The sequence below is a fragment of the Grammomys surdaster genome, unplaced genomic scaffold (assembly GCF_004785775.1).
Source record: "Grammomys surdaster isolate TR1022 unplaced genomic scaffold, NIH_TR_1.0 173, whole genome shotgun sequence".
Taxonomy (NCBI): Eukaryota; Metazoa; Chordata; class Mammalia; order Rodentia; family Muridae; genus Grammomys; species Grammomys surdaster.
In genome coordinates this window covers 2,757,353-2,782,832 of record NW_021604621.1, presented here as the reverse complement: position 1 = coordinate 2,782,832, position 25,480 = coordinate 2,757,353, and the positions used below count along the sequence as shown (strand labels likewise).

The 25,480-nt window shown below is 37.4% G+C and overlaps 1 protein-coding gene across 5 annotated transcripts in view; it reads left to right on the top strand.

The window, feature by feature from the left end:
* Nucleotides 1–25,125, top strand: part of Acsl4 (acyl-CoA synthetase long chain family member 4) — a 65,865-nt gene extending 40,740 nt beyond the window's left edge. For all 5 annotated transcript variants that reach the window (XM_028767465.1, XM_028767464.1, XM_028767463.1 and 2 more), the window contains exons 7-16: nt 686–836; nt 946–1,069; nt 2,512–2,583; nt 3,818–3,957; nt 4,853–5,025; nt 9,988–10,062; nt 11,376–11,567; nt 14,690–14,804; nt 15,450–15,607; nt 22,274–25,125. In XM_028767465.1, coding sequence (XP_028623298.1) covers nt 686–836; nt 946–1,069; nt 2,512–2,583; nt 3,818–3,957; nt 4,853–5,025; nt 9,988–10,062; nt 11,376–11,567; nt 14,690–14,804; nt 15,450–15,607; nt 22,274–22,431 — 1,358 coding nt within the window. In that variant the 3' untranslated portion in view covers nt 22,432–25,125. The remainder of the gene's footprint in view (nt 1–685; nt 837–945; nt 1,070–2,511; nt 2,584–3,817; nt 3,958–4,852; nt 5,026–9,987; nt 10,063–11,375; nt 11,568–14,689; nt 14,805–15,449; nt 15,608–22,273) is intronic.
* The last annotated feature ends 355 nt before the right edge of the window (nt 25,126–25,480 follow it).

Here is a 25,480-nt window from a genome sequence, read left to right as displayed (position 1 = left end):
TTGTAGTGATAGTTTACCCAAGTAGGTAAATATTATGAGGACACATTTTGCATGTTTATTAAAAAATAGGCAAAGATGAGAAATGTCACATTAAGTGTTTGGTCTACTTCTTCAGTTGATCCTCAGGTGAATCCTTTTCCATCTTTGATCCTACCAATGGCTATGAACATACTGAAGGAACATTTGATATAGCCTGTTTAAGTATGTAACTTTGAGTTTGGTTGTTTCAGTGATAGGCCTTGCTTTCCCCCACCCTCAGACAGGGTTTCTCTGTGTAGCCCTGGCTGTCCTGGAACTCACTCTGTAGACCAGGCTGGCCTCAAACTCAGAGATTCACATGGCTCTCCTTCCAGAGTTCTGGGATTAAAGGTGTGTGCTACCATGCCTGACCGAAATCATTATTTATTGCTAAGAATCTACACAGGATGCTACTCTTTCCAGTTTTCAAAGCTTTACAAATCCTTCCCAAATCTATACATAACACCATGAAGAGACTTAGATGGGGCTGAAAATAGGCTGGATTGAGTTTGAAATCTTTATTTCAGTCAACTAAAATGTGATAACCATTGGTACTAGTTGTTAAACAAGACTGTTTTTGGAATTTCTATTATTATGTAAAATGAAAATAACCTTCTTGTCAAGTAATTCAATGTGGAACTAAAGAAGATGTGCTCTTTTTATTTAGCGAGTATTCCTCCAAATAGACCAACTCCTTCAGACATGGCCATTGTCATGTACACCAGTGGTTCTACTGGCCGCCCCAAGGGAGTGATGATGCATCATAGCAATTTGATTGCTGGAATGACAGGCCAGTGCGAACGTATACCTGGACTAGGGTAAGAGATGCTCGTTCAACTTTATTAGAACTACAGAGTTCATTATTAAGTTCTTTGTTTGAAATGCCTATGCAAGAGTGGTTCATGTGTTTCTTTTATCTTGATTTAGACCAAGAGACACATATATTGGCTACTTACCTTTGGCTCATGTACTGGAACTGACAGCAGAGATATCTTGCTTTACCTACGGCTGTAGGATTGGATATTCTTCACCACTTACACTCTCTGACCAGGTGACAATTTTATCTTGCCTCAGGATTGTTTATCTAGTAAAAAGTTCTCTGTGGATTCAACATAGCTTTCTATTTAGCGTTGATTTAGGCCCATATTTTAAAGTTATTTCAAAATAACTACTTTCTTCTTTCTGTAATAGATTTATTTTGGAGACTAATACTATAAAGTATAGTCACTAAACTTTTGGCATTCTGTTCTGGACCTGCTGGGCCTATGGACGAGGTGTAGGTTTTTTAGGCTTCCTTGTTTTTCTGAATTTATTCTGGACCTGTGTCACTAGCCATGTCTCTAAATAGAAATTGATTAAAAAAAGTCATTTATTTATTTATTTATTTTCAAGACAGGGTTTCTCTGTGTAGCCCTGGCTATCCTGGAACTTACTCTGTAGACCAGGCTAGCCTTGAATTCTGAGACCCATCTACCTTTGTCTCCTGAGGTCTGGGATAAAAGTGTGCTACCACCACCCTTGGTTTCTTGTTTTTCAGGCCACATTACAGGGTCCCCATACCTATGTGACCAGTTGCTCTCGTGCTGGACAGCACAGATAATCAGCTATTTATATCTTTGCGAAAACTTCTGTTTTTTAGCAGTGTGTGTCATCTCCAGGGGGCAGTCTTCAGCTTTACACTGAACCAGGCTTCTCCCTTTTCTCTGTTGTCCATAGCAGAAAGCCCAACAACAGGCAGCACTAACTAACTCACAGTTTAAGCTCATTTGAAGTTACACAAAGAAAACTGATTTAAGAAAAGAGAAAGAAAAGAAGTTGAGTTCTTAGGTTTCTCAGTGCTTCTTGAGCTACTTGTCTTTCCTGTTAACACAAGTCATCTAAATTTATAAATCCCTTTATAGGAGATTCTTATCTTCTTATCAGTCTTCTACCTGTGATTAATCTAACATTTGAAATCCAAAATGTTTTATTCATGCAAAAAATTTTACACATTGATGTTTATATATACATATTGCTACTTGGCCACCAACCAGAATATTGTCAAAATTATTTCTGTGTGACACCAATTAATGTTTATAGCAATCATTTTCAAATATATCTTTGCCTATTGATTAATCAAAGTTAAAAATAACCTTCAGTTTTGTTTTAGTGATAAGTATGCTTTAATGGGGCTTTGTAAAAAATGGACACTTTCTTGAAAGTGCTATCCGTTATATTTGGTGGTACATTATTAATACAAATCTTCAGTTCACCAAAATGTCCAATTCTCTTGTTATCCTGGATCAGTTTCTCTGCTATGGAAGTCTGAGATGTGCTAGAAGCTAACCAACAGGATAAAAACAAGACATGTATTCTCTGGACTTGGAATAGATGGAGTAATAAAAGTTTAAATCCCATGTGCAAATTCTGTCTTCCTTATCAGGATTTGAATTAGACCTGTCCCATTTTGGTTGATATCTTCCCTGATGATTTTTGTTTTTTTCGTTAATGCAGTCCAGCAAAATCAAGAAGGGAAGCAAGGGTGACTGTACTGTGCTGAAACCCACGCTTATGGCTGCTGTTCCGGTGAGTCCTCATGCAAATGGCAAAGGGTCACTTGTACAAGCTCTTGCTGACAATTCTATTTTTTAAAATATAACACTTTTAGGTATATGTGTCCACTTAAGAATAATTTTTATGTTGAAATGTTGACATAGACGATCTTTAAAACAAAATCATAGAAATACTAAAGTTGAAATGTATTTGCTGGTGCTTGAAAATTCAAGATGAAAATGACCTTCACAGTACCTAGGTGAAGCACAGTCCTAATATCTTAAGGTAGCAATGTACTCTACAGGTTGTTTTGTTAAATCTTATCATTCAAAAACAATTAAGGACGTCCTATACCATCTTACAGAATGGGTGCAGCATCTCCAATGTTATGGAACAGGTTGGTGACAGATCTGAGTCTAAAGGGTAACACTTCTCACTCACACCACACAGAGGCAGCAGCTGACGTATCATCTCCTTGGAAGTTCTTCTTAAGGAAATTCTTCCTAAAGAAATGTATTCACCAGTGATTAAAGCATCAATTAGATCAGAGCCCTCCTGACCATGTGACCTCTGGAAATAAACTTAAGAGAAACAACATTTAGACTATTTAAGCATCTCTCAATCCCCATGATTGCTGTTTGGAAGTGGACAACTGAAGACCTTTTTCAAAGATTGATTTTTTTCCAGTTCAAGTCCTGCTGGCCTATGAGTTCAGCACCCGTCCAGGACTTGCTGGCCAGTCTTTCCCATTGGTTGAACCTGGTCTTTTCCACGGCCACTCTCCTTATATACTTGTGCTGAGTCTTTTTAAAACTAAATTTTATTTAGATTGTGTATGTTTATTGGCCATGGTATGCCAATTCATATGTATTATCTTTAGTTTCCTAGAAGTAGTGAACAAGTCAGTAAAATTAGTTGTGTAATAAAGAAAATTAATATGTCCGTTATCCTGGAGACTTTTACCTAAGACAGTGGTTCTCAATGTGGGTTCTCAATCCACAGGGCTTGCTTATCAGATATCCTGCATATCAGGTATTGATATTACGCTTCATAACAGTAGGAAAATTACAGTTTTGAAGTAGGAACTAAATAGTTTTATAGTTGGGGGAGTCACCACAACATGAAGAACTGTATTAAAGGGTCACAGCATTAGGAAGGTTGAGAACCACTGCCCTAAGAGGTGGTATAAAGGTATTGTCAATTTGAGACTGTCTTTAGTGTTGTTGTAATTCTTTTCAGATTATTTAGTATATTGTTTGTTTTGCAGGAAATCATGGATAGAATTTACAAGAATGTTATGAGCAAGGTTCAAGAGATGAATTACATTCAGAAAACTCTATTCAAAATTGGATATGATTACAAATTAGAGCAAATCAAGAAAGGATATGATGCCCCTCTTTGTAATCTGTAAGTACATTTCAGAGGTCCTATATTTTCAACCTGTATTGAGTTCTGTCTGGTGTAGTGTGGTATAGCATCCAAATTTTGATGCTTTCCAGTCTGGCTTTAAACTTTTTAACCCAAGCAACCCCCTTGCCTCAGCTTTTCAAAGTCTGGCCCCATGATCATGTTTTTAAATCTGAAAGAACACCAAACAAATGGCAAATTCATCTAGTTTGAATATTATCACCATGATTAAAACTTCCATTTATTCTTCATTCTATACCCTAGTGTTTATACAAGAATACAAAGACAGTGGACTCTGAATTTGATAATTTAACTAATTTTAATGATAAAGTCAAATATGTATTAATTAGGTCTTTTGAAGAAAACCCAGAATGCAGTTCTGAATATTAAAGCTTACATTTTTGAATATAAACATTAAAGCTTAAAACTAACATGATAAATAACATTACTGTACATACACTAACACACAGATTTTTAAGAGATTTTTAAGATCTATTCTCCATGTGGTTCTCTGTTTTATTGTGTTCATAAAGTTATGGTGAGCCGATGAGTATAGCAGTTAAAGTGGAACAGTGGAATTTGTCATTAGAAGCTTCATAAGCTGACTTCATGCTCCATAGAAAGCTTACACTTTTCCCTTTGATGCCATTTTCTTTTGTTTAGCATATGTCAGAGCACAATCCCAAGATTACACATTTGGGTTTGGGGGAAGGCTTGAATGCTTTTCTGGCATAGTTTGAAGATGCTATTTGCTCTTTTTCTCACCACTACCATCATGATTTGGAAATATCTGTGTTTGTCCACAGTTTGGAGGATTTTATCACTGTTTATACGTTGGTCAGGTATCAAGAATAGTGTGTGACAGTATGGTCATCATTTCCCCTGTCTTTTCAAGGATACTGTTTAAAAAGGTGAAGGCTCTGCTGGGGGGAAATGTCCGCATGATGCTGTCTGGTGGCGCCCCACTGTCTCCTCAGACACACCGATTCATGAATGTCTGCTTCTGCTGCCCCATTGGTCAGGGCTATGGGCTGACAGAATCATGTGGTGCTGGAACAGTTACTGAAGGTAAGCAATGGTCATGTATTAGCATCACGGGGTTGAGGGGTGAGGGGGAGGCATGCTTATTTTTTTGAGATTATAATAGTTACATCATTTCCCCTATCTCTTTGTTTCTTTCAAACCCTGCCATATACCTCTCCTTGCTCTCTTTCAAATTCATGTTTTTTTAAAATTGTTGTAACATGCATATAGTTATATACATATTCCCAATTATAACCTGCTCATTCTGTATAGTGTTACACCTATGGATGTTTTTAGGGCTGACCATTTTGGTTTTTTTGAGACAGGGTTTCACTCTGTAGCCCTGGCTGTGCTAGGACTCACTTTGTGTACCAGGCTGGCCTTGAACTCAGAGATTTGCCTCCTTTTACCTCCTGAGTGCTGGGATTAAAGGTGTATACACTGCAACCTGGCAGGGGTATTTGGTATTGGATATCCAACTGGTGCGCTTTCCTTGTGGAAGAATCCCTCTCTCCATCCCAGCATTGCCTTGGTCCTCTGTTGTGTAGGATTGAGACCTCATTGTCTTTTCCATCCATTTTGGCATGCCTATTTTGGTCATTGTTCAGTCATATTGGTGAGATGTAGCTTCTGACATAACCAGGAGATGTGATCACACAGCAAATTCCCTCCTTGATCCTCTGGCTCCCCTCCCAGCCCCTTCTTGTTGCCTGAATGTTAGGTGCAGGAATTGGTTTGGAAATGTATCCATTTGGACTGGGATCCACAATTTTGATGGGTTGTAGTATTTTATAATTATTCCCAGCTGTTGCAAAGAGAAGTTTCCTTTTTGAAGGGTGAGAACTGCAGTTACCTGTGGATATTTTCGAGTGTGGTTAGGGATTATGCTGACTTATAATGGTTGTGGATTGTCCTCCAAGATCCATGACTTTGAACCCTGGGTTGTTGGCTAGGCTTCCAGAACTAGGCATGGGTTCTCTTTCATTGAACAGGTCTTATATCCAATTAGAGAGCTGTGGGTTACTACCAAGACATTCATGCCACTGCTGCACCCGTAGAGTTATCTTGTCCTGTTGGTTCAGAAGCATCATAGCTGGGCAGGACTTTTGGTTTCTTTATTCCTTTGGAAGCTAGCATGGCAGCTTCTGGTACCAGGAGAGCTAGTCCTCAGGGAGAGAGGTATTTAGGTTAGTTCCAGCTCAGTGGCCTCTGAGCCCTCTGTATCTGAAATGCAGTATCTTTAGCAGTAGCGACATATCTTATGATTTCGTAAACAAAACAAGAGTTTGCTATAAGCCTACCCTGTATTAGTTTTGTAAACACTTAGTTGAAAATATCATATGTACCCTTTAGTTTTAAGCCTCAGAATTCTGTCATGATAGTTCAATTTTCTTTCTTTGATCAATTTTTAAAATACTATTTTCAATCTTTCAACATTTCATAATTAATGCAACAGATTTTGGTCATATCCATACAGCATTACAGCTCTCCAACTTCCCCCAAGGCCCTTAATTCTCTTTCCTTCCATTTTTAAGTATGCTAACCCTAAATCCAGTTACTGCTGCCCATATGCACATGGTATGGAATTGTCTCCTGTGAGTTAGGCAACCTACTGCTGGCCGTGTTCCCAAAGGATGATTTCCTATCTCAGCAGCTAACTCCTTTGCCAAGGTGGGGTCTTGGGGACCCGTTGGGATTTTCACTGGTGTAATCCTGTGCAGGTCTTGTATAGGAAGCATAGCGCTGTGAGTTGTGTTCAAATGTTAGCATCTGACACACGTCTCCATCCTCTGGCTCTTACTTTCTTACCACTCCTTCTTCTGAGCTGTTCTTTGTGCATTGGATGAAAGAAAGTTCTAGATCAGTGGTTCTCTACCTTCCTGAGGCTGTGACTGTCTAATACAGTCCCTCATGGTATGCTGATCCTCCAAATCATAAAGATTATTTTTGTTGCTACTATAATTTTGCTGCTGTTATGAGTTGCAATGTAAATAGTTTTGGAGAGAGATGTTTACCAAAGCTTGACAATCAGTGTTGTAGTTGATTCATCTATAGCTGAGCACTCACACCTACTTATACTAGGCACTCTAAATAGTTATGGTTCTCTGCATTAACCATTAATTTTTCTAGCCAAAGTTGAGAGCAACATAAATCTATGGATATGCACACAGAGACAGTTTGGTGATAGCCTGACCTCAAAAATCACTTGGGTTAATTTCACTCTTGGAGCAAGTAGCCCTCTTACATCCCACCTTTTTTGTTTTGTCTTCTTTCACTTTCAATTCCTAAAGGCAGAGTGTCTCAGCCTTGGCCCTTTTCACATTCTGAGCCACATAATTCTTTGGTTTTACATCTCTTTCATGTACTGAGTGGTATTTTCATAGTCACATTACTAATAGTAACTTGCTCACCCACACTGTAGAAATGAAACATATCTCCGAATATTGCCACATCTCTTCTGAGTGCATAAAAATCTTGCCAAGTTGAGAAACACTAGAGTTATAGGAATCCTTTTTTTTTTAAAGGTTGTTTTTCTGGCTTGAACTTGGTTAGGTCTTGTGCATGTCTGTCCTAGTCTCTGAGTTCATATGCATATCAGTCCAATTGCTACCAACTGGTAAAGGGAAAATATGTTTTCTTCAATAGAGTGTTATACTCAAGGACAGGACCCATCCCAGGCATAGTTGGTCAACACAAAATAGACATTTTGTGTTTGTATGTGTGTGTGTACTTTGTTTTTTGCAGGGGTTTGTCTTACTGTTTGTTTGTTTTGATTTTCTTTTTGGAGTTGGGTTGATAGGGAGGTGGAGAGGAGTTGGGAGGGGAAAGAGTTTTTATCAAAATATTGCATGAAAAATTTTTAAATAAAAAGGTCACATTTTAATTACGTGTGTGCATGAATGCATATACACACACATGCATATTAGTGCAGAAGAGTGTGTTGGATCTCCTGTGGGTAGGCTTACAGGTAATTGGATATAAACCACCTGAAATCAGTGCTGGGAAACAGCTCTTTAAGAAACAGCAAGGGCTCTTAACCTCTGAACTATCTCTGCAGCCTAGGAAGTTTGGTGAATCAGATTATTATCACTTCACACTGACTATGTCCAAACTAATATATCTATTCCAAACTGTCAACCTATTGCTAAATTATTTGTTGTGTCAGTGTTATCACATCTTTGAAACCATTCCAGGAATTAATCAACTTTGAAGTCCTCAGACTATTTTCTATTGGATCTCCCCATTCTCTCACTAGGCTGCCCTTTCCCTCTGGGCCAAAGTTGTCATCCCACCTTATATTACTTCAGCTGTTCTGAAATGACAGCCCTTCAGTCCCTCCTCTCTAGCCCACCCACTGTTTGATGAATGTGTAAAGTGTGAACACACCTTTACCTAATTTTTTCACGATACCTTTGATCTAGTGCGATTGTACCTGTCTATCGTCTTATACACCTATCTTTTCTCCTTAGGCAAGCCATATCTCTCTTGACAGAGATGTGGGGGCTTAAATTAACCTCACTGTAATTTCTCTTTTCTTCTTTTGGAATACCCTTTCTGTTGACTGGTCATAGCCAATCATCGTTGCTCCAACTTTCATAAGTCTACTTTTTTTTACATGGGTCCTTCTGACATCCAGAATACTACGGTACTTGTAGAAGTCTCCAGGTGGAAGGCGCAGGGAGTAAGGAAAGCAATGCAAGTACTCCACATACAGATTGGAGTGTGTGGCCCTAAAGGGGGAGGAGTAACCCAAGTCTTTATGACTATTAACTGGGGTGAATAGCATACCTATGGGGGTAAGATGAATGTCCCCCTATATGTCATTGTAGAGTGGATTTCTTTTTCTTTTTTGAGATTGTAAGTTAATTCAAATCATCTATTTCATTAATCACATCTTCATAGATGACTTATTATGAACTTAGCACTATAGTAAACATTACGAGCTAACATGCGAAGGATGATGTGAGCGTGGGAAAAGGCCCTGGTGCCTTAGTTTTTAATGCAGCGAGTACAACTTATCTACGTATGGCAAAGGACATCCTCATTATCGTGATACACAGTGTATAAGACGCATCTTCAGTTTTCTTATCTTGCATTTCTTGATTATCTCATATCTAACTCCTTTTTGAGAAGTACTCAAGGTTCAGTTGTTGGCTTCATAACTCTCTGGGATAAGACAACTGGTAATCTTTCCATTTGAAGCCGTTTTGTAAAAGCTGCAGCCAGGGTTTTGTAATATGCTTTCTATAGGACGTGCCCTAGGTCCTCAGCTCCTTTCTGTCATCACTTGTACATACAGAGGACGATTTAAGTGTTCTCTGTACTGTTTCCCATACATTTTGTTCCCCTGGGTCGTCAGTTGGTAAGGCCTTTGAGGGCTGGGTCATATCATCCTTAGCTCGCAATGTCTACTATAATGCTGGGTTCATAATAAGTCATCTGTGAAGATGTGATGATTGCTAAGAGTAGTCACAGATTGCTAAGGAAGGGCTAATGACATCATCATGATGATGGTGATGATGGTGATGATGATGCCATCCCCACCCAAGAACAGTGGTTACAGGTCCTTGGACATTTTATTTGTAACAGGTAGCAGGAAGCACTGCTTCATCATCACATTTGGTCTTCACTGCATGTACCTCTATGAAGGTTGATGTGTTTATAGGTGAAGAAATGGAGGCCAAAGACAAGAAATTTGATACATACAGTGAGTAGACAGCAGGAATTCTTGTCACATTCAGTCTCAGCAGAATCCTATGTTAGATAATGGTAGACCTCCTGTCCTTCACTTGTAGCAGGGTTTAAAAGATGTAATTATCTAAAATCTAGCCCTGAGAAGCAAAACTGTACTATGGAGACTGGACAAGAAATGCTGAAAAATGAAAGAGTTGGCACTCACTCCCTGTAAGGCCTCTTTTGTCATCTAGTGTCACTATATTTCTAGTGACTTGGTGTGTACATCGGAACTACTATATACTAATGGTTGTGTTGCCTTTTCCCCTGTAGTTACTGACTACACTACTGGAAGAGTTGGAGCCCCTCTTATTTGCTGTGAAATTAAACTGAAAGACTGGCAGGAAGGTAAGGGTTTCTCACACAGGCTTCCGTGACTCTAGACTCACTGAAAACCACCAGGAGCCCTGAGACTTGGATTGCACAGAAGCGAGAAGCTGCCTGTCATAGCAAGTGGTTCTTTGGTTTTGCCTATTCCTGTGATTCCTTATGCTCAGTGGGGAAATTGTCTAGATTTTAGCCACTCTCTCATTTTCAGCTTAAGAAATACTCGATGGCAAGGTGGAAAAAAGTTTCTAATCAGAGCTTCCCCTGGGTGAGGTACCTTTTGAAGCTGACTTCTGCTAGTGATGACATGGGGGTTGTGAAGGAGAAACCCTGGATTTTCAGGTGTCAGGGAGACAGCACACACATTTATACAACAAGGTCAACTAGCAGATTTCAAGTCAGTATTCATCTATGTAGTTATTTTGTACAGTAAATATGTATACCTATAGAGGCCAGGCATTTAGAGGAAACCAGAACCATAAACACACTGTTGATAATTCTTTTTACAAAGATCTGAAGTCAGCTGTAAATGGATACGATAAAGGATAATAAATATACATTACAGAATGGTGGATTGTTAAATAAGCAAATAATTAAACAGCCTTGCCATGCCAGAAAGAATTGATGATAACTACCAGACAGTAATTATCTGACCACTGTTTAATTAAATCTATAAAGTTTTCCCCCATTTCCCATGACCTCCCCTTTTCTCTTGCTTAATTTAATGCTCTGGTCTTGCTCATTTAGTACTTCCTGTCTATCGTCTCTGCCTGAAACTTTCCTGAGCATAAAATCTGGGCAGTGTTGATAGCAGCACATTGAAGACTTACTTAAATCAGGGGTGTTAAGAGTCCTGTGAACTCTAAGCTTTAATTCCGTCCTCTGTGTGAAGTTTGTGTCATGGGAAGGTTTGGGGTTGGAAGGAGGTTTGCAATAGTGGCTGTTTTCCTTGGTGTCCCTCAAATTATGACCTCATTATACTCACAGAACTGACAAAATGTAAACTAAAGTTCTCCCATAAACACAATATAAAATTTAGAACAACAAAGAAACTTTAAGAATTAATGAAGAGTCATTGAGATGACTCAGTAGCTAAATGAACTTGTTGCCAAGCTCGAAGGCCTGAGTCTGTTTCTTGGGACCCACATAGTGGAAGAAAAGATTCAACTTTTGCAAGGTTTTCTCTGACTGATATGCTCCGTGGCATGTGGGTGTGTACATGTGTGCACATACCTGCATGTACACATGTGTACACAAAAATAATTGTAATAAAGACTTTATAAAAGAAAAATTTTGTTTTAGGATAATAACTGAGTTTTTAAAAATATTTCTAGGTGGCTATACAGTTCATGATAAGCCAAACCCCAGAGGCGAAATCGTGATTGGTGGCCAGAATATCTCCATGGGATACTTTAAAAATGAAGAGAAAACAGCAGAAGATTATTCTGTGGATGAAAATGGACAAAGGTGGTTTTGCACTGGGGATATTGGAGAATTCCATCCTGATGGATGCTTACAGATTATAGGTCAGTGTGTTCTCTCTTCTATAGTTTCTTCAGTGAGCCTGAAAAATACCATAGGTCAGGTCATCAGCAGGGTCCATAGATTGATTTGTTCCAAATCTCTGCAAGGCTCCTTTACTTATGCCCTCGTGCCTAAGCTCCATCTGTGAAATAGAGATACCACCAACCTCACAGAGAAACTGCTAGTGTTAGATGAGGTAAGAGATACTCAGAGAAGTGCCTGTGTCTTTTGAAGTAGTAGCAACAGTAGTAGCAGTGTTTGAGGAGGGGAGGGGGAAAGTGAAGAGGAAAGTGAATAACAGATCCATCAATGAATAAACAAAAAAATAATTCAGGAAAGACCTCTTTTGCTTACTACAGGACTCTGTATAACTACGGTGACATGCATACATGATTTTTAGCGTTCCTTCTCCCCAGTTTCTCAGCGAGCATCATGCAGCCCTGTTTTTCCTGGTACCCCTTTCTATGGCTCTATCTGTCAGAGTTAGAAAAAGGTCATTTCAGTCTTCAGCACCCATCTGTTCTTTTGAAAATGTGTGTTGCTTTGGCATTTAAAAAAAAAATGGTCTTACGGAAGTAGACGTTTACATTCAAAACACAACTTCAAAAGAAATCATGTGTTCACTTTAAATAAGCAAAGGTTTAAACATTAACAAGCTGCAAGGTCTACTCTCCAGGGTCTATCCTGTCTTCTAGTGATACGGTCACTTGGTCATAGTTCTAGTGACGCATTTAATCTGTGGCTCTACTTCACAGTATCTGAGCGGAATGTAATTAGTCATTTCCTGGGAAGTTTTATCTTGATCGTTAACATTGATCTGCTGATTCATTAAAAAGCTGATAAACTTTTTTCCTAGACAATCATATTCATAATTTTTCCTATTCCCATCTATTGTGGAGCAAACCTAGGGCTTTATATATACTAGAGGAGTACTATGCATCTATATCCTAAGCCCCTCCGTATCCCCTACCAGTATAACTTGTTTTTGAGACGTGGTTGTATTAGACAACAAAATCTAGTTATAAAGTAATGTAGCACAGCCTGGCCTTGAACTCCCAAGCTTCTGCTTCAGACGCCTATGAACAGGAATTATATCCGTGTGTCACCATATCTGGCTTCTCTTGAGTTTGCATGTGTGTATGGTGTTTGTACTTGGTGTGTGTCTGTGCACATAGATGTGTGGGTAAACCCAGAGGGCAGAGGTTGAAGAAGAGGGCAGAGGTTGAAGAAGGACCCAGAGGGTGTCTTCTTAATCACTTTCTGGCTTCTTCTTTTGAGACAGTATCTCACTGAACTTGGAACTCATCAGTTTGTCTGGGCTTCTTGGTCAATGAGCTTCAGGAATCTACCTGTTTCAGCCCTTCTCCCAACACTGAGCTTGAACATACATGCCACTGGCTAGCTTTTATGTGGGTCCTGGAGATCTGAACTCAGGTCCTCATGCTTTCGTGTGAGGCATGTCACAGAATATCTCTCTAACCCCCCCCCCCCCGCCGCGTGTATTAGAGGATTATTTATTATCCCAATGGCTTCTATGTAACCTTACATTTGTGCATTCTGAAGAGAGACTAAACAATTGTGATCGAAATGTATAAATATTATCAATACACGTGTACATATACAGTGCACGTGCACACTGCTGCTGCAGGTTTAAAATGCAAAAGGAAGCTGTTAGGGTTAGCAGAATGTCAGAGAGGGTCTTTTGTCGAAAAGCATCTAGCACAGTCTTTTTTAGAAAACCTAATTTTTCATCCAGGAGTACAATGAGTTTTGATCACAACCCTCCTCCCCCGTCCTCCTACTCCTCTGTCTCCTTACTATTGCTGTTGGTAGGCAACACATCATTCATACAAAGGATTTTAAGCAGGCTAATAATTACTCAGGATGAGCCATCCTATGACAGTACTTTCTTATAGCACTGTCACTTTACAAAGAAAATGTCAAATAGGGAATGTGGGAATTGGCATTTGTTGAGTGTGCTTTTTACGGAATAGACTGTGACATGCTTCTGTGGGGTAGGCACCATTATCACTGATGCGAGTGAGGTGGAGAGATGTTAGCTGAAATGCCAAGTCTCACAGCCTGTACCAGATGAAGTTCCCATTCCTATTCTAATGCTCCAAAGTTCTGTTCCTTCCCTTAACGTCACTGGGTCACTAGAATTCTGAGTATGATAAGATCATTGTAATATTTAGGAATATGATAAGATGTTAACAGTTGTGTAGTATATAACCTTTAGCTAATACTTATTTAAGTACATTCTTTAACTTTTTTCAAACTGTATATTTTGATTATGTTTTAACCTCCTCCAGTCCTCCCAGATCTTACCTTCCTACTTAATTTTGTGCCCTCTCAAACTTGCACATACACTCCTTCTCTTAAAAGAAAAAGATAAAATGAAAGTCAAAATAACCAAAAAAAAAAAAAACTCCAGTAAGACAAAAAAGAAGAAGCAAACAAATACCATGGAGTCGTGTGTGTGTGTGTGTGTGTGTGTGTGTGTGTGTGTGTGTGTTTGGCTAACTACTGCTAGAAATGGGCCCTGCTCTGATATGTGGTTGATATACCTGGTAACACTGCATTGGAGAAAACTGATTTGACTGATTTGAGACAGACTTCTTACATATACCTCAGACTGAACTTGAAGAGATCACACTGGCTTAGAACTTAGATACCTGAGTGCTGGATCTTTAATATTTGGTGCGTGTTTTTAGCAGTATACATGAGAATTTATATGTATACACATATAATTTTATATATTAAAAATATATGTATTTATTAAACTATATATATATATGTATACACAAATATGTCAAGATTTTAGAGGAAATATCTTTATAAATAAAGATTAAGGTAATAAATTGAAATGAAATCAGATTTATATATGCCACAATGCAACAAACTATGGATTTGTATTTTTTTTTTTTACTGAAAATAGATTCTTAGCTCATACAATATATCCTAATCATAGTTTCCCCACCTCCACTCCCCCTAGCTGCCTCCCACCTTTTTTCTTCCTCAGATCCACTCCCGCTCCATCTCCATTCAGAGAAGAGCAGGCCTCCCAAGAGACAACCACCAATGTCTGATTTAATTTGAGAACCCATGTCTTTTGTGATTCTAGATCGTAAGAAAGATCTGGTGAAGTTACAAGCAGGAGAATATGTATCTCTTGGGAAAGTCGAAGCTGCCCTGAAGAATTGTCCACTGATCGACAACATCTGTGCTTTTGCCAAAAGGTAACTCTTTTATCTGTCTGTCTATCTGTGTATCATCTCTTTTGTGTTTGTTGGGGGAAATTTATGTGGGACAACTTGTGCAGGTTGTCTCTTACTGCCATTTGGGTCCTGGAGATCAAATTCAGGTCATCAGACTTGATCACTATCTTGCCAGACAAAGAGTAGCCCTGTTTTGTGTTTCATATACCTACAGTAAAAGGAACATTATAAAATAAATTTGATTGTATGTAAACATTCAGATACCATCAAACTTCTTTTAGAACTTTGTGGTTAGGAAAATGAACATGAAAGTTCTTGTATTTACTTAACAACATGAAGATCTTTTCCAGAAACTAATTTATTATAGTTCTTTATTAGACATCTCCCATGTCTTCCTAAGTGTTTACTATCTGATTTAACCTATGCCACAAGTTCTTTCATATACGATCCATAGCAATTGAGACTTAGCATGAATAATTTCCCCAAAAGTTCAACATAGGTAGTACATGGTGAATTTTCAGTCCAAGTTTATCTACGTCAAAATCCTGTGAGATAACTACTTTCCTTTTTTTTATTAATATCATATAATATGTATATTTAGAGTTATTTCTACTATACTGTCATATTGAAATTATAATATTACTTCTTAATATTATAATTTTTCAGTGACCAATCCTATGTGATCAGTTTTGTGGTTCCTAACCAGAAGAAGTTGACTCTTTTGGCACAACAGAAGGGAGTAGAAGGATCTTGGGTTGATATTTGTAATAATCCCGCCATGGAAGCTGAAATACTGAAAGAAATTCGAGAAGCTGCAAATGCCAGTAAGAAATTGCTAAGCTGTTGAATTCCATAAAAGTCACCTAATAAATATTTTGTGCATTACATTAAAAATTCAAACACATATACAATGCATCTTGATTGTATCCATTCCTTGCTACTTCCAATCAACTCCTCTTAAAACATTTGTCACCCAACTCTTTATATCTTTCTTTTTCTAAAAATCTCAATGTATTATGTGTGTATGTGTGTAGATATAAAATCAACTCAGCAATTAAATAATATTCTTGTTCATTAAAAATTACATATATATATATATATATGTATATTTTATATATATATAAAATGTACATATATTATATATATACATATATATATTCTTAAAGAATATATACGTATATATATATATGGAGAGAGAGAGAGAGAGAGAGAGAGAGAGAGAGAGAGAAAGAGAGAGAGAGAGAGAGTTTTAATCATAATCTATTTTCCTCCAACTTTCCTCAGACCTAATCCAACAATGGATCTTCCAATTTCATGTCCTTTTCTCTCTTTTAATAGCCCACTAAGTCCCATTAGTACTGCCTACATGTGCATGAATGTAGGGTGCCACACTTCCGAGGAACAGGTATCAGCTGCCCCAATAACTCCTTGGCTCTAAGTGTGGGGCCTTGTGAGATGTTCTGCCAACATGTTGAAGTTTTGACTGGCAGCATTTCACAGCACTCCTCACCACGGTCCCCATCTTCCATCTTTTACATTCTTCCTAGTTTCTCTTCCACAGTGCTTCTTCACCCTTGGGCAGGGAGGACGGGGTTTTGAGAGTCATGCTATTTAGGGCTTGAATACTCATTCACAGTCACTTATCCTCAATTCTTGGATAATTATGAGTCTGTATATTTATTGCTGCCTACTCCCCAAAGAAACTTCTGAGCAAGGTTGAGAACAGTGCACGTCTGTGGATATAAACATAAATATTTAGAAGGCAGTTGGTTTGCATGCCTGTTTTACCAAAACAAAAGTAGGCTACTCCTAGGGCTATGGTATGCCTGGATATAAGTTTTGGAGCAGATTTACAATGCTGCTGGGAATGAATTCTTTCTAATGAGCAATCCTGAAATCCAATCAGAAAGCAGTTAAAGTTACCCCTGTTATTGCTGCTGCTCTGAGGATTCCTTTATAGTATTTAGATATGTTCCTTCAGTTCTGAGTTTCTGCAGGGACTTTTAATATTAAGGAATGTTGGATTTTGTTTGTTTGGTTTGGTTTGTTGGTTTTTGAGACAGGGTTTCTCTGTATAGCTCTGGGCATCCTGGAACTTATTTTACAGACCAGGCTGGTCTCAAACTCACAGAGATCACCTGCCTCTGTCTTCCAAGTGCTGGGATTAAAGGCATGCACTAGGTGGAATGTTGGATTTTTGCCCAGAGCCTTTCTGCGTCTGTCAGGAGAACCAGGTGATTTTCTTGAGTAGTTAAGTAGTTTATAACGTTTATTGATGTACATTTGTCGAGCCATCTCTGGGGTTAAGCCAACATGATCATAGTGAAAGGTTTGATATTGATATGTTCTTGAATTTTGTTGCTTTTTCTTGCATTTATCTTTATTGGGCTGATCTATACTTTTCTAGTTTCTATCTTTGATTTTGATATTAGAGAGATAGTAGTTTCATAGAGTTTTTGTTTTTTTTTGGCAACACCATGCTCATTTCCTATTTTATGGAATAACTTAAGAAGCATTATTATTAGTTCTTGGAGATCTCTTAAAAACCATCAGTGAATCTATCTAGACCTGGACATTTTTAGTTGGGAGATTTTAGTTGTTCTTCCAGTTTCATTAATTGTAGATCTGCTTTGTTTATCACATCTTGAATTAATCTTTTAAGGTTATATCCATCTAGAAATTCATTGATTTTGTTCAGACTTTCCAGTTTAGTAGGATATGTTTCAATGGGGTTCTCCCCTGTATTGTTTACTCTCAGTGATTCTGTGAGCTCTCTAGAGTTTCTCTTTGTTCTTGATTTGTGGTCTATTTCTGTTATCAGAATACAGGGGATTATTTTAGTTTCTGTGTATTTTCTAAGAAAGACTTGTTTTGTGTCTTAATATATTTTGGCATTCCATGGACTTCTAAGAAAAAAATGTATTCTGCAGTGCTTAGAAGGAATATTCCATAGCTATCTACTAAAGTCTATTTGCTTTATGATGTCACTTAAGTCACATGTTCCTTTGCTTGTTGGAATGAACTGTCAGTTGGTGATACTCAGGTGTTGACCCATTGCTACTGTGCTGGAGTTAGTCAGACTTTTTATCCACTAGTATTTTATGAAAGTGGGTATGTGTGTATTTGGGGCATGTATGTTTTAGCATTGTAATGTCCTCTTGCTGACTTATTTGCTTAGTCACTATAAAGTGACTTTAAAAATTCCTTTCTCCCTAGTTTGAATTCAAAGGCTTTTGTTTTTTTTTTTTTTAATTCCCCAAGAAGAATGATTATTCTGGAGAAAAAAAATCAATGGTCATGATCCTGGACCCCAGATTTAAGTTGCCTCAGCTATATTCAAATGAGGTAACAGAGCACAAAAGGTCATGAATCAAAACACTTTTCAAGTATATAATGAGTACATCAGGCAGATTCACAGCAAAGTAGGGAACTCTCTGCTATAGGCCTGATGACATTCTTGGCCTTTGGTAAAGGCTACAGGTCTTTATATATTCCAAAGGATTTACCTGATCATTGGTCAGGATGTCAGATCACACAAAGAATTGGGCAATGAATGACCATTAGGACAGCGACATCTTCTGGGTTCTGAGTTTCTGTTGATCCTTGTGTGTTTATCCATATTTTAAAAGGAACTACTTAAAAACACTCAACTCTTCCTAAGCTTCACTGAAAAGTTCTTCACATGTGCATCCTTTCCCCCTCTTGGACCACTCCATTCTAAAATGAAGCTTCTCTCATCTTTTGCATAGATGCTCTTAGTTTGACTGCCAATATTCTGATAGCCAAAGAGAACAAGGTATTGTCGGGGAGATGGAGTGAGGAAAACTTCACCAAATCCTTTTTGGCAGCCTTAATCCTAGCTCTGCTGTGCTTCATGTATTGTAGTCCACAAAAACCAACTAGCTAGCAGGCTGGTGCTGGAGGGGCAGCACAGAGTGAGAGAGAACTTGAGGATTGACTCCATTGCTTTTTTTGTATCACCCTTCCACCTTGTTTTCAGAGGCATACTGTCCTCAGGGCTCCCTGCCCTAGACCCTCTATTGAGAATGCTTGGTTGGCATCGTTTCTGGTTGGCCGTTATTTTCACCTTCTCTGAGTCAATTAGCAGTGATTCTTTTGTTTTTCTTCTCGAGACGTAATTGAACTTTCCCACTCAGTGCCTTTTCCTCATTTCACTTACTTGATTATAGTTAATGAGTTTTTCATTAAAAAAATATTGAGACAATATCTCTTTATGTATTCCTGACTAGCCTAGAGCTTACCAATTAAATCAGGATATCCTGAAACTTGGAGTGATCCTCTTACCTCTGCCTCCCAGGAAAAATTACTTTAGGCTAGGAGTAGTAGAGAGGAACTTTGCACTCCCTATGTCAGCTTTGTTTACCTCTTTTTTAATCGTTTTATTTAAATGATAAAAGTAATAATTTTCTTAATTACTAGTTAGCTGTAATCATGAAATATTGGACAATACAGAAAATTAAAGGGAAGTATGTAAAAGTCCCTGGGTGGAGTTACCTCTTCTTGCTTCCTGCATCAGCTTCACTTGTCAATATCATCAGCTGTTTCTCAGTCAGTAGCAACATAATTTCATCATCATCTTTAATTTGTGAGCGCCTTTTTTTTTTTCAGAAAACAAATATTTAAATCTGATCTATTTTAGGTGAGTAGTACTTTCCCTCACTTACAGAAACATCTTTTCTACAATATTTTCTTGTGTGACAGTTTTGGTTTGTGTGGATGTCTGCATGTTCAGGTGAGTGCAGTTATGCATGTGGGGGACCATCTACTTTGTTTTCTTTGAGAAAGGATCTTTCCACGAGACCTTTTGCAACTGAGCCATCTCATCAGCCTGTGTGTGATTGTCTTCTTGGTGTGAATACTAAACATGGAATTTTGGGATCAAAAGGAAAGGAGATTACAGAAGTTTTTTTCCCTCATTGTCAGAGTGGTTCTAATTTCATCAGGAATGTTCCACTGGCTTTTATTTCTGTCACAGACATTTCCTTAGCAGTGATGCCAAATGCCTCTTTTATTTCTAAAGGCAACATATTTTTTCACTTAGGTTTTAAAATATAGTTTATAATACCCTTTTTCAACTTCAATATCTTATTTCCCCAAGAACTTTCTGAATCCTGAGCACTCTAAATATTTTAAATTTCAGAGTTCATTTTTCTATTAATCACATTGTAAAGTTGCTTAAGTATGTAATGCTTTCTTCAGGGTAATTTTATTATTTATAAACAAGTCTAATGTTACTGTCTCCAGGCTCCCTGAACCTTCTTTGATACATATTCTGATTTTTCTTTGAATATGGTATCTCATAAACTATTTCAGCCAATAACCTGCCCACTAGAGGCAGCTACCAGTTATCCTTAGTTATTGAGATGCTAATAAAGTACTTATCACTCTGTATTGAACTGTATGAGGATAACTGGGGAATGTCAAGCTGCATTGTAATTGCATATAGAAAGCAGAAGAAAAAATCCTAGTACTCATTAGGTTCCCATAACATTCCTGTTCTTGGAGTGAGATATATAATTAAAATATATATTATTTGGATACTGAATGATAATCATGATCCTAGAGCTCCAGATCCAGGAAATCTAGCTCCTTCCTTCCTCTGTGGTGTACACACACACACACACACACACACACACACACATACACACACACACTTACTTTAAAAACAGCAACAGCAAAAACATTGATATGCTGCCACCTGCAGGATCACCTTTGTAATGTTCAGGTTTATTCAGGGAAAATGCACATGGAAAATTACTGGTTCTTCAGTCCTCATCTTTCTCATTTGTTGGAGGTTACTTCATTCTTGTAAGCAACTGTGATGGTCCGTTTCTCTCCTGACTATGAACTAATTAATGATGGGAAGTTCTCAGAATGACACCACCCCAAGCATCCCTTTTTGTTATACCTTAAATGGTAATGTAGCTAATGATAGGACATTTAAAAACATTCTGTCATTAACTTGTGTACAACTGAAATGGTGTACCAATTTTGTAGTATTTCTGCAATTAACTTGTGTACAACTGAAATGGTGTACCAATTTTGTAGTATTTCTGCAGTTAGACCTTTTTAAGTAGGGAACATAAAAGGAAATGAAAGTTGTCTTTCTTCCCCTTCCCTTCTCCCTCTTGCTGTGCCCCTACTCATTCCAGCCCCCCCGCCCCTCGCTCCAGGCTTCCCCACCTTGCTCCAGGTCCTGCTTACTCCAGGCCCTGGAACCAGATCTGTAGTTGAGATTTCCCTTGATCCAGGGGGCAGGTATCTCAGGTTCCTTTCTATAACTGAGCCATAATGTGAGAGAAGAGTAGATATTAACTCAGGCAAGGTTTATGGTTTTTCTCTACCCATTTAGGGATTGCTTGAGGCAACATGATACTACATAATATGTGAGAGATTATTCTTTTCATATTCAGCATCATATTTTCTCAAAGCATTTTCTAATGTCACCAAGGCTGGTGGGTAGTAGCTTTGGAAGTATGCACAAGTTTTATTTTAAGTTATTATTTTTATTGTTTATTTTATAAAAAAATCAAGCTCACATGTAGAGTAACATGTCTGACCTTCAGAATTTTTATAGTGAGCTTATGTTAATACATACTTTGGGGATACTTTTATTTTTATGACAGAGTCTCACTGTGTAGACTTGGCTAGACTGGAACTCACAGAAATTCACCTGTCTCTGCATCCTGAGTGCTGGGATTAAAGGTATATTCTACCTCCAGCTACTTCTAAGTTTTTAATTTCTTATTTCTCCTGACATAAACTGAATTTTGTAACTCCCACACAATATGTACTATATCTGTTCATACACTATTTAAACACTATTATACCAAATAAATACCATGTTGGTTCACATTTGATCATATAATACAGCTTTTAAGGAATATTTTTCTAGAGGCTTAATTTTTTATGGAATGACTTAATAGATTTGTATGAATTTATTGAGGACTCTTGGTCTAGTCTAACGAACTCAGCAAAATAAAAACCTTTCATGGAGCTTGCATTGTAGTGGTTGAGACAAACATATAATATGTTTGGAGGGAAATACAAGCATTGAATTAAGTTTGGTCATAAAATATGAGGATATATATATATGTGTGTGTGTGTGTGTGTGTGTGTGTGTGTGTGTATAATGACAGAAAACTCTAGTCTTTTTTGTTACAAACAGAGGAGTTCTGGATGTTAGTAGACACATCTGGAAAACCAATCCAGACAGAGGAACTGTGGTATAAAGGCTCTAAGAGGAAGCTGGGGTGTGTGTCTTTGTGAGCAAAGCTTCCTATGTAGACCTTGAGAAAGGTTGTCATATTGTTAATTGACATGCCAATAAATAAATTTTATTTATTGCATCATCTAGGCCATGAATTCTGAAAATTCAATGTTGGATTCATTGTTTTTTTCCCCCTCTCTTTCTCCTCCTTTCTACTTTTCCTCTGCCTCTCTCCTACCCGTCTCTCTTTTTATTTCAGTGAAATTGGAGCGATTTGAAATTCCCATCAAGGTTCGACTGAGCCCAGAGCCATGGACCCCTGAAACTGGTTTGGTAACAGATGCCTTCAAGCTGAAAAGGAAGGAGTTGAAGAACCATTATCTCAAAGACATTGAGCGAATGTATGGAGGCAAATAAAATGCAGCTCTCTTATTTACATTTGCACAGGAGGTGGCCTGATGGTTTTTTAGTTCTAGAGTTTAAGCCTTTGTTGATCTTTGTTAGAATGTAAGGTGTATCTTCTAAAGACAAGAAACAAAAACAACCCAAAGTGATTAAAATAGTTGAGTCTACTTTAAATCACATAGTCCTAGTGAAGCTGAAATTGAAAAGACATTTTCCTTTAGCTGCGTTAAGTTAGAGCAGAAATTCTGTTTTTAAAAATTAGCCTTAGATACACTTGTTTTTATAAACAAAAGATACTCCATGCTAAAGTGAATAAATTGGATTTGGAATAGATGTAGTTGAAGAAATTTACAGCTTCCAGTGTCTATGTCTTCCTAGTTCAGAAGTTTCTATAATAATCATGACAAAATTACGTGTTAACACTACTCAAAGCATAAGTGCCACCAGGCTTTGAAATCCTCTTCCAACCATTTATCTTGAAGGGGAAAAAAAAAGCAGCGGCAATATATGGAATCAGTATCTTAGAAGGTATTATTTTAAGATCATAATTGTCATGTAGGTTAGACATAGAATCATTGTAATATTGTGAATAATTACAGTGCCTGAAGTTAAGACTAAAACAACACACACATACCAAAAAAAAAAAATCTCGTAATGTCTTTGAAGGAAAGCTGAACTGTCCTGTGGATGAGAACTAAAGTCAGCAACTGTAATTATTTAAATGTCTTAAGAGGAATGTCCACTTTGTAAAAGTGACCTTTCTGTGTGTGATCTAGTGAAAGACTAAGACCAAGGGGAACGTGTTAGAAAGTCAATCAGAATTCAACAAGATACCTTGCTTTTCTGTTAGAAAGCTGATAGAATCCTAAGCACTCAGAAGTAGGATCCTTGCGTAGCACTGAACCTGGGGAAGAGATTTAGACTCGGAATTTAACTTTGATAACAGGGCTTGGTTTTAAAATTGTGCTTGTATTAAATTACATTTGTAATTTATGGTCTGTTTGCTGTTGCTGGTTGATTCTTGATCGGTAAGTGTGCATGTCAGAGAGCCTTTCATTTTGCTTTAATTTCAGCAAAGCGGGTTATGATAAATGACTTCCTCAAAATCTTGTTCAAACCTACGGGTGATTCAATGTCTTGGATGAGCCTGGGGAAGTTAAAGGGAAGAAAACACTGTTACCACTTTTCCTGTTTTGTGAAGAGTTTAGAAACTGGAAATGCTAGATTTGGGAGAAGGGCAGAGTTACTTGATTAAGGACTGTCTGTACAGTAACTTGGAGTGTGAGTTTCTTTTTAAATCTTCAGCTAAAATCTGGAATTATATATATTCTTGATAGATATTCGCACTTGAACCATAGTTACTGTAAAAAGCAAAAATTCTTAATACTGTTATTCTTTGCACTTTTTTCATAATCATTTTATGCACACACACACACGCACACGTATGTGTGTGTTTGTGTGTATATAATATATATATGTTGCTTACATTGCGTTGTACAGACGTGGGCCACCACTACAACAAAATGAGTTCTTTGTGCTCTAAAATATTTATGAAAAATTATTTAAATGTTATGTATATGGTGGTAATAACGAAAAAAAAATCATCTGGTATTCTAAGCAACAGCGAAGGTTTTTGTAAAAGTTTCTTTTCAGTGTTCTGCAAAATAAAATTTGAGGCAAGTTTTCCCTGAAGTTATCTGTGAGTATTCTCATGCTTCCATCTTGCCTTTGAAGCGTGATGGAGACATTATCAAGTAGACTACTATTCAGCTTCTACTTCCTCCTAGTGCACTGTTTATCCTTCAAAAGTGGGTTTTTTTTTAAAGGATTTTCCAGTATATGTACCCCATTTGGAATGGCAATTTTAAAATGTGAGTGCATGCATACTATCTTATTTAAGATACTTGCACCCCACCCACTCCCATCTCCCAAAGCTGGAACACTGCCAACTAGGTCCTTAAGAATCACGCAATTAATACAAGGTTGGGTGCTGCTAATTCTTCATGAAAATCCAAACACGTTAAGGGACCAGGGAGATGCCACTGCCCCCTGACTTTTCATCAGAAATATACATGTTTATGTAAACAGAACTATTTTCCATATTCATAGTGACTTTTTAAGTATTTGAGCCTAAAGATTTTGATCTCCATTTTTATACCTATTTAAATTGTTCACAATTATTACATGTCAGCCATCAAATAAAGCTGTGCTTACTATTGATTATAAGTGTGTGCATTTCTATGTTGAACACTCATGATTTTTTGCTTTAATTACATGAAAGGGTCTTATTTCCTTGATATTTGTACTCTTTTTTTATATAGATTGAAGGTATGATTGTATGATTTTTAAGAAATGAAATACAGATGAATGATTCATAGAGTCCAAAGTGAGGGAGAATCCTGTTTCTTTGTTCATAGAGACTGACTAGTAATCTTTGCCTATATTTTCTTGGTAGTATATGACAAATGTTTCTACAGTGACAAGCTGAAAACAGGTTAAAGATCATGTGGCATTTGGGAACTGGAGAGATAAATTTTAATTTTGAATGTAGTTACAAATTTTATACTCATATTTGTACTTTCTGTTAAAATGCACGATTGTAGGATTGTTCCTTAGATTTTTGTGTTTATTCTTGAAAAGCTTTGTTTGTTCTTATTTTTAAGTTTGCACTTGAATCTTATAAAATAAATCCACCCATGTTATCAAGCCTATTTGTTTTTCTTATATATCAATTTAAAAATCTATAAATTTGCATGTTACCTAGGCTTTTTAAGTAGCGTGTTTGAGTATCTGGAATTAAGTGATTATCTTAGCTTTTATAAATCCTATTCACTACGTTGGTTTACTTGAACCCAGAACTATTATTTTTAATACAGTGAGTTGAATATCTTGTAACATGGAAACTGTGGGACAGTGCATAGTTAGGGTGTATGAATTATAATAATCATTAATTTTAGGCTAATGTTTACACACACACACACACACACCCAAAAACTCCCATATAAAAAGATATACAACTCACTGTATTAAAAATAATAGTTCTGGGTTCAAGTAAACCAAC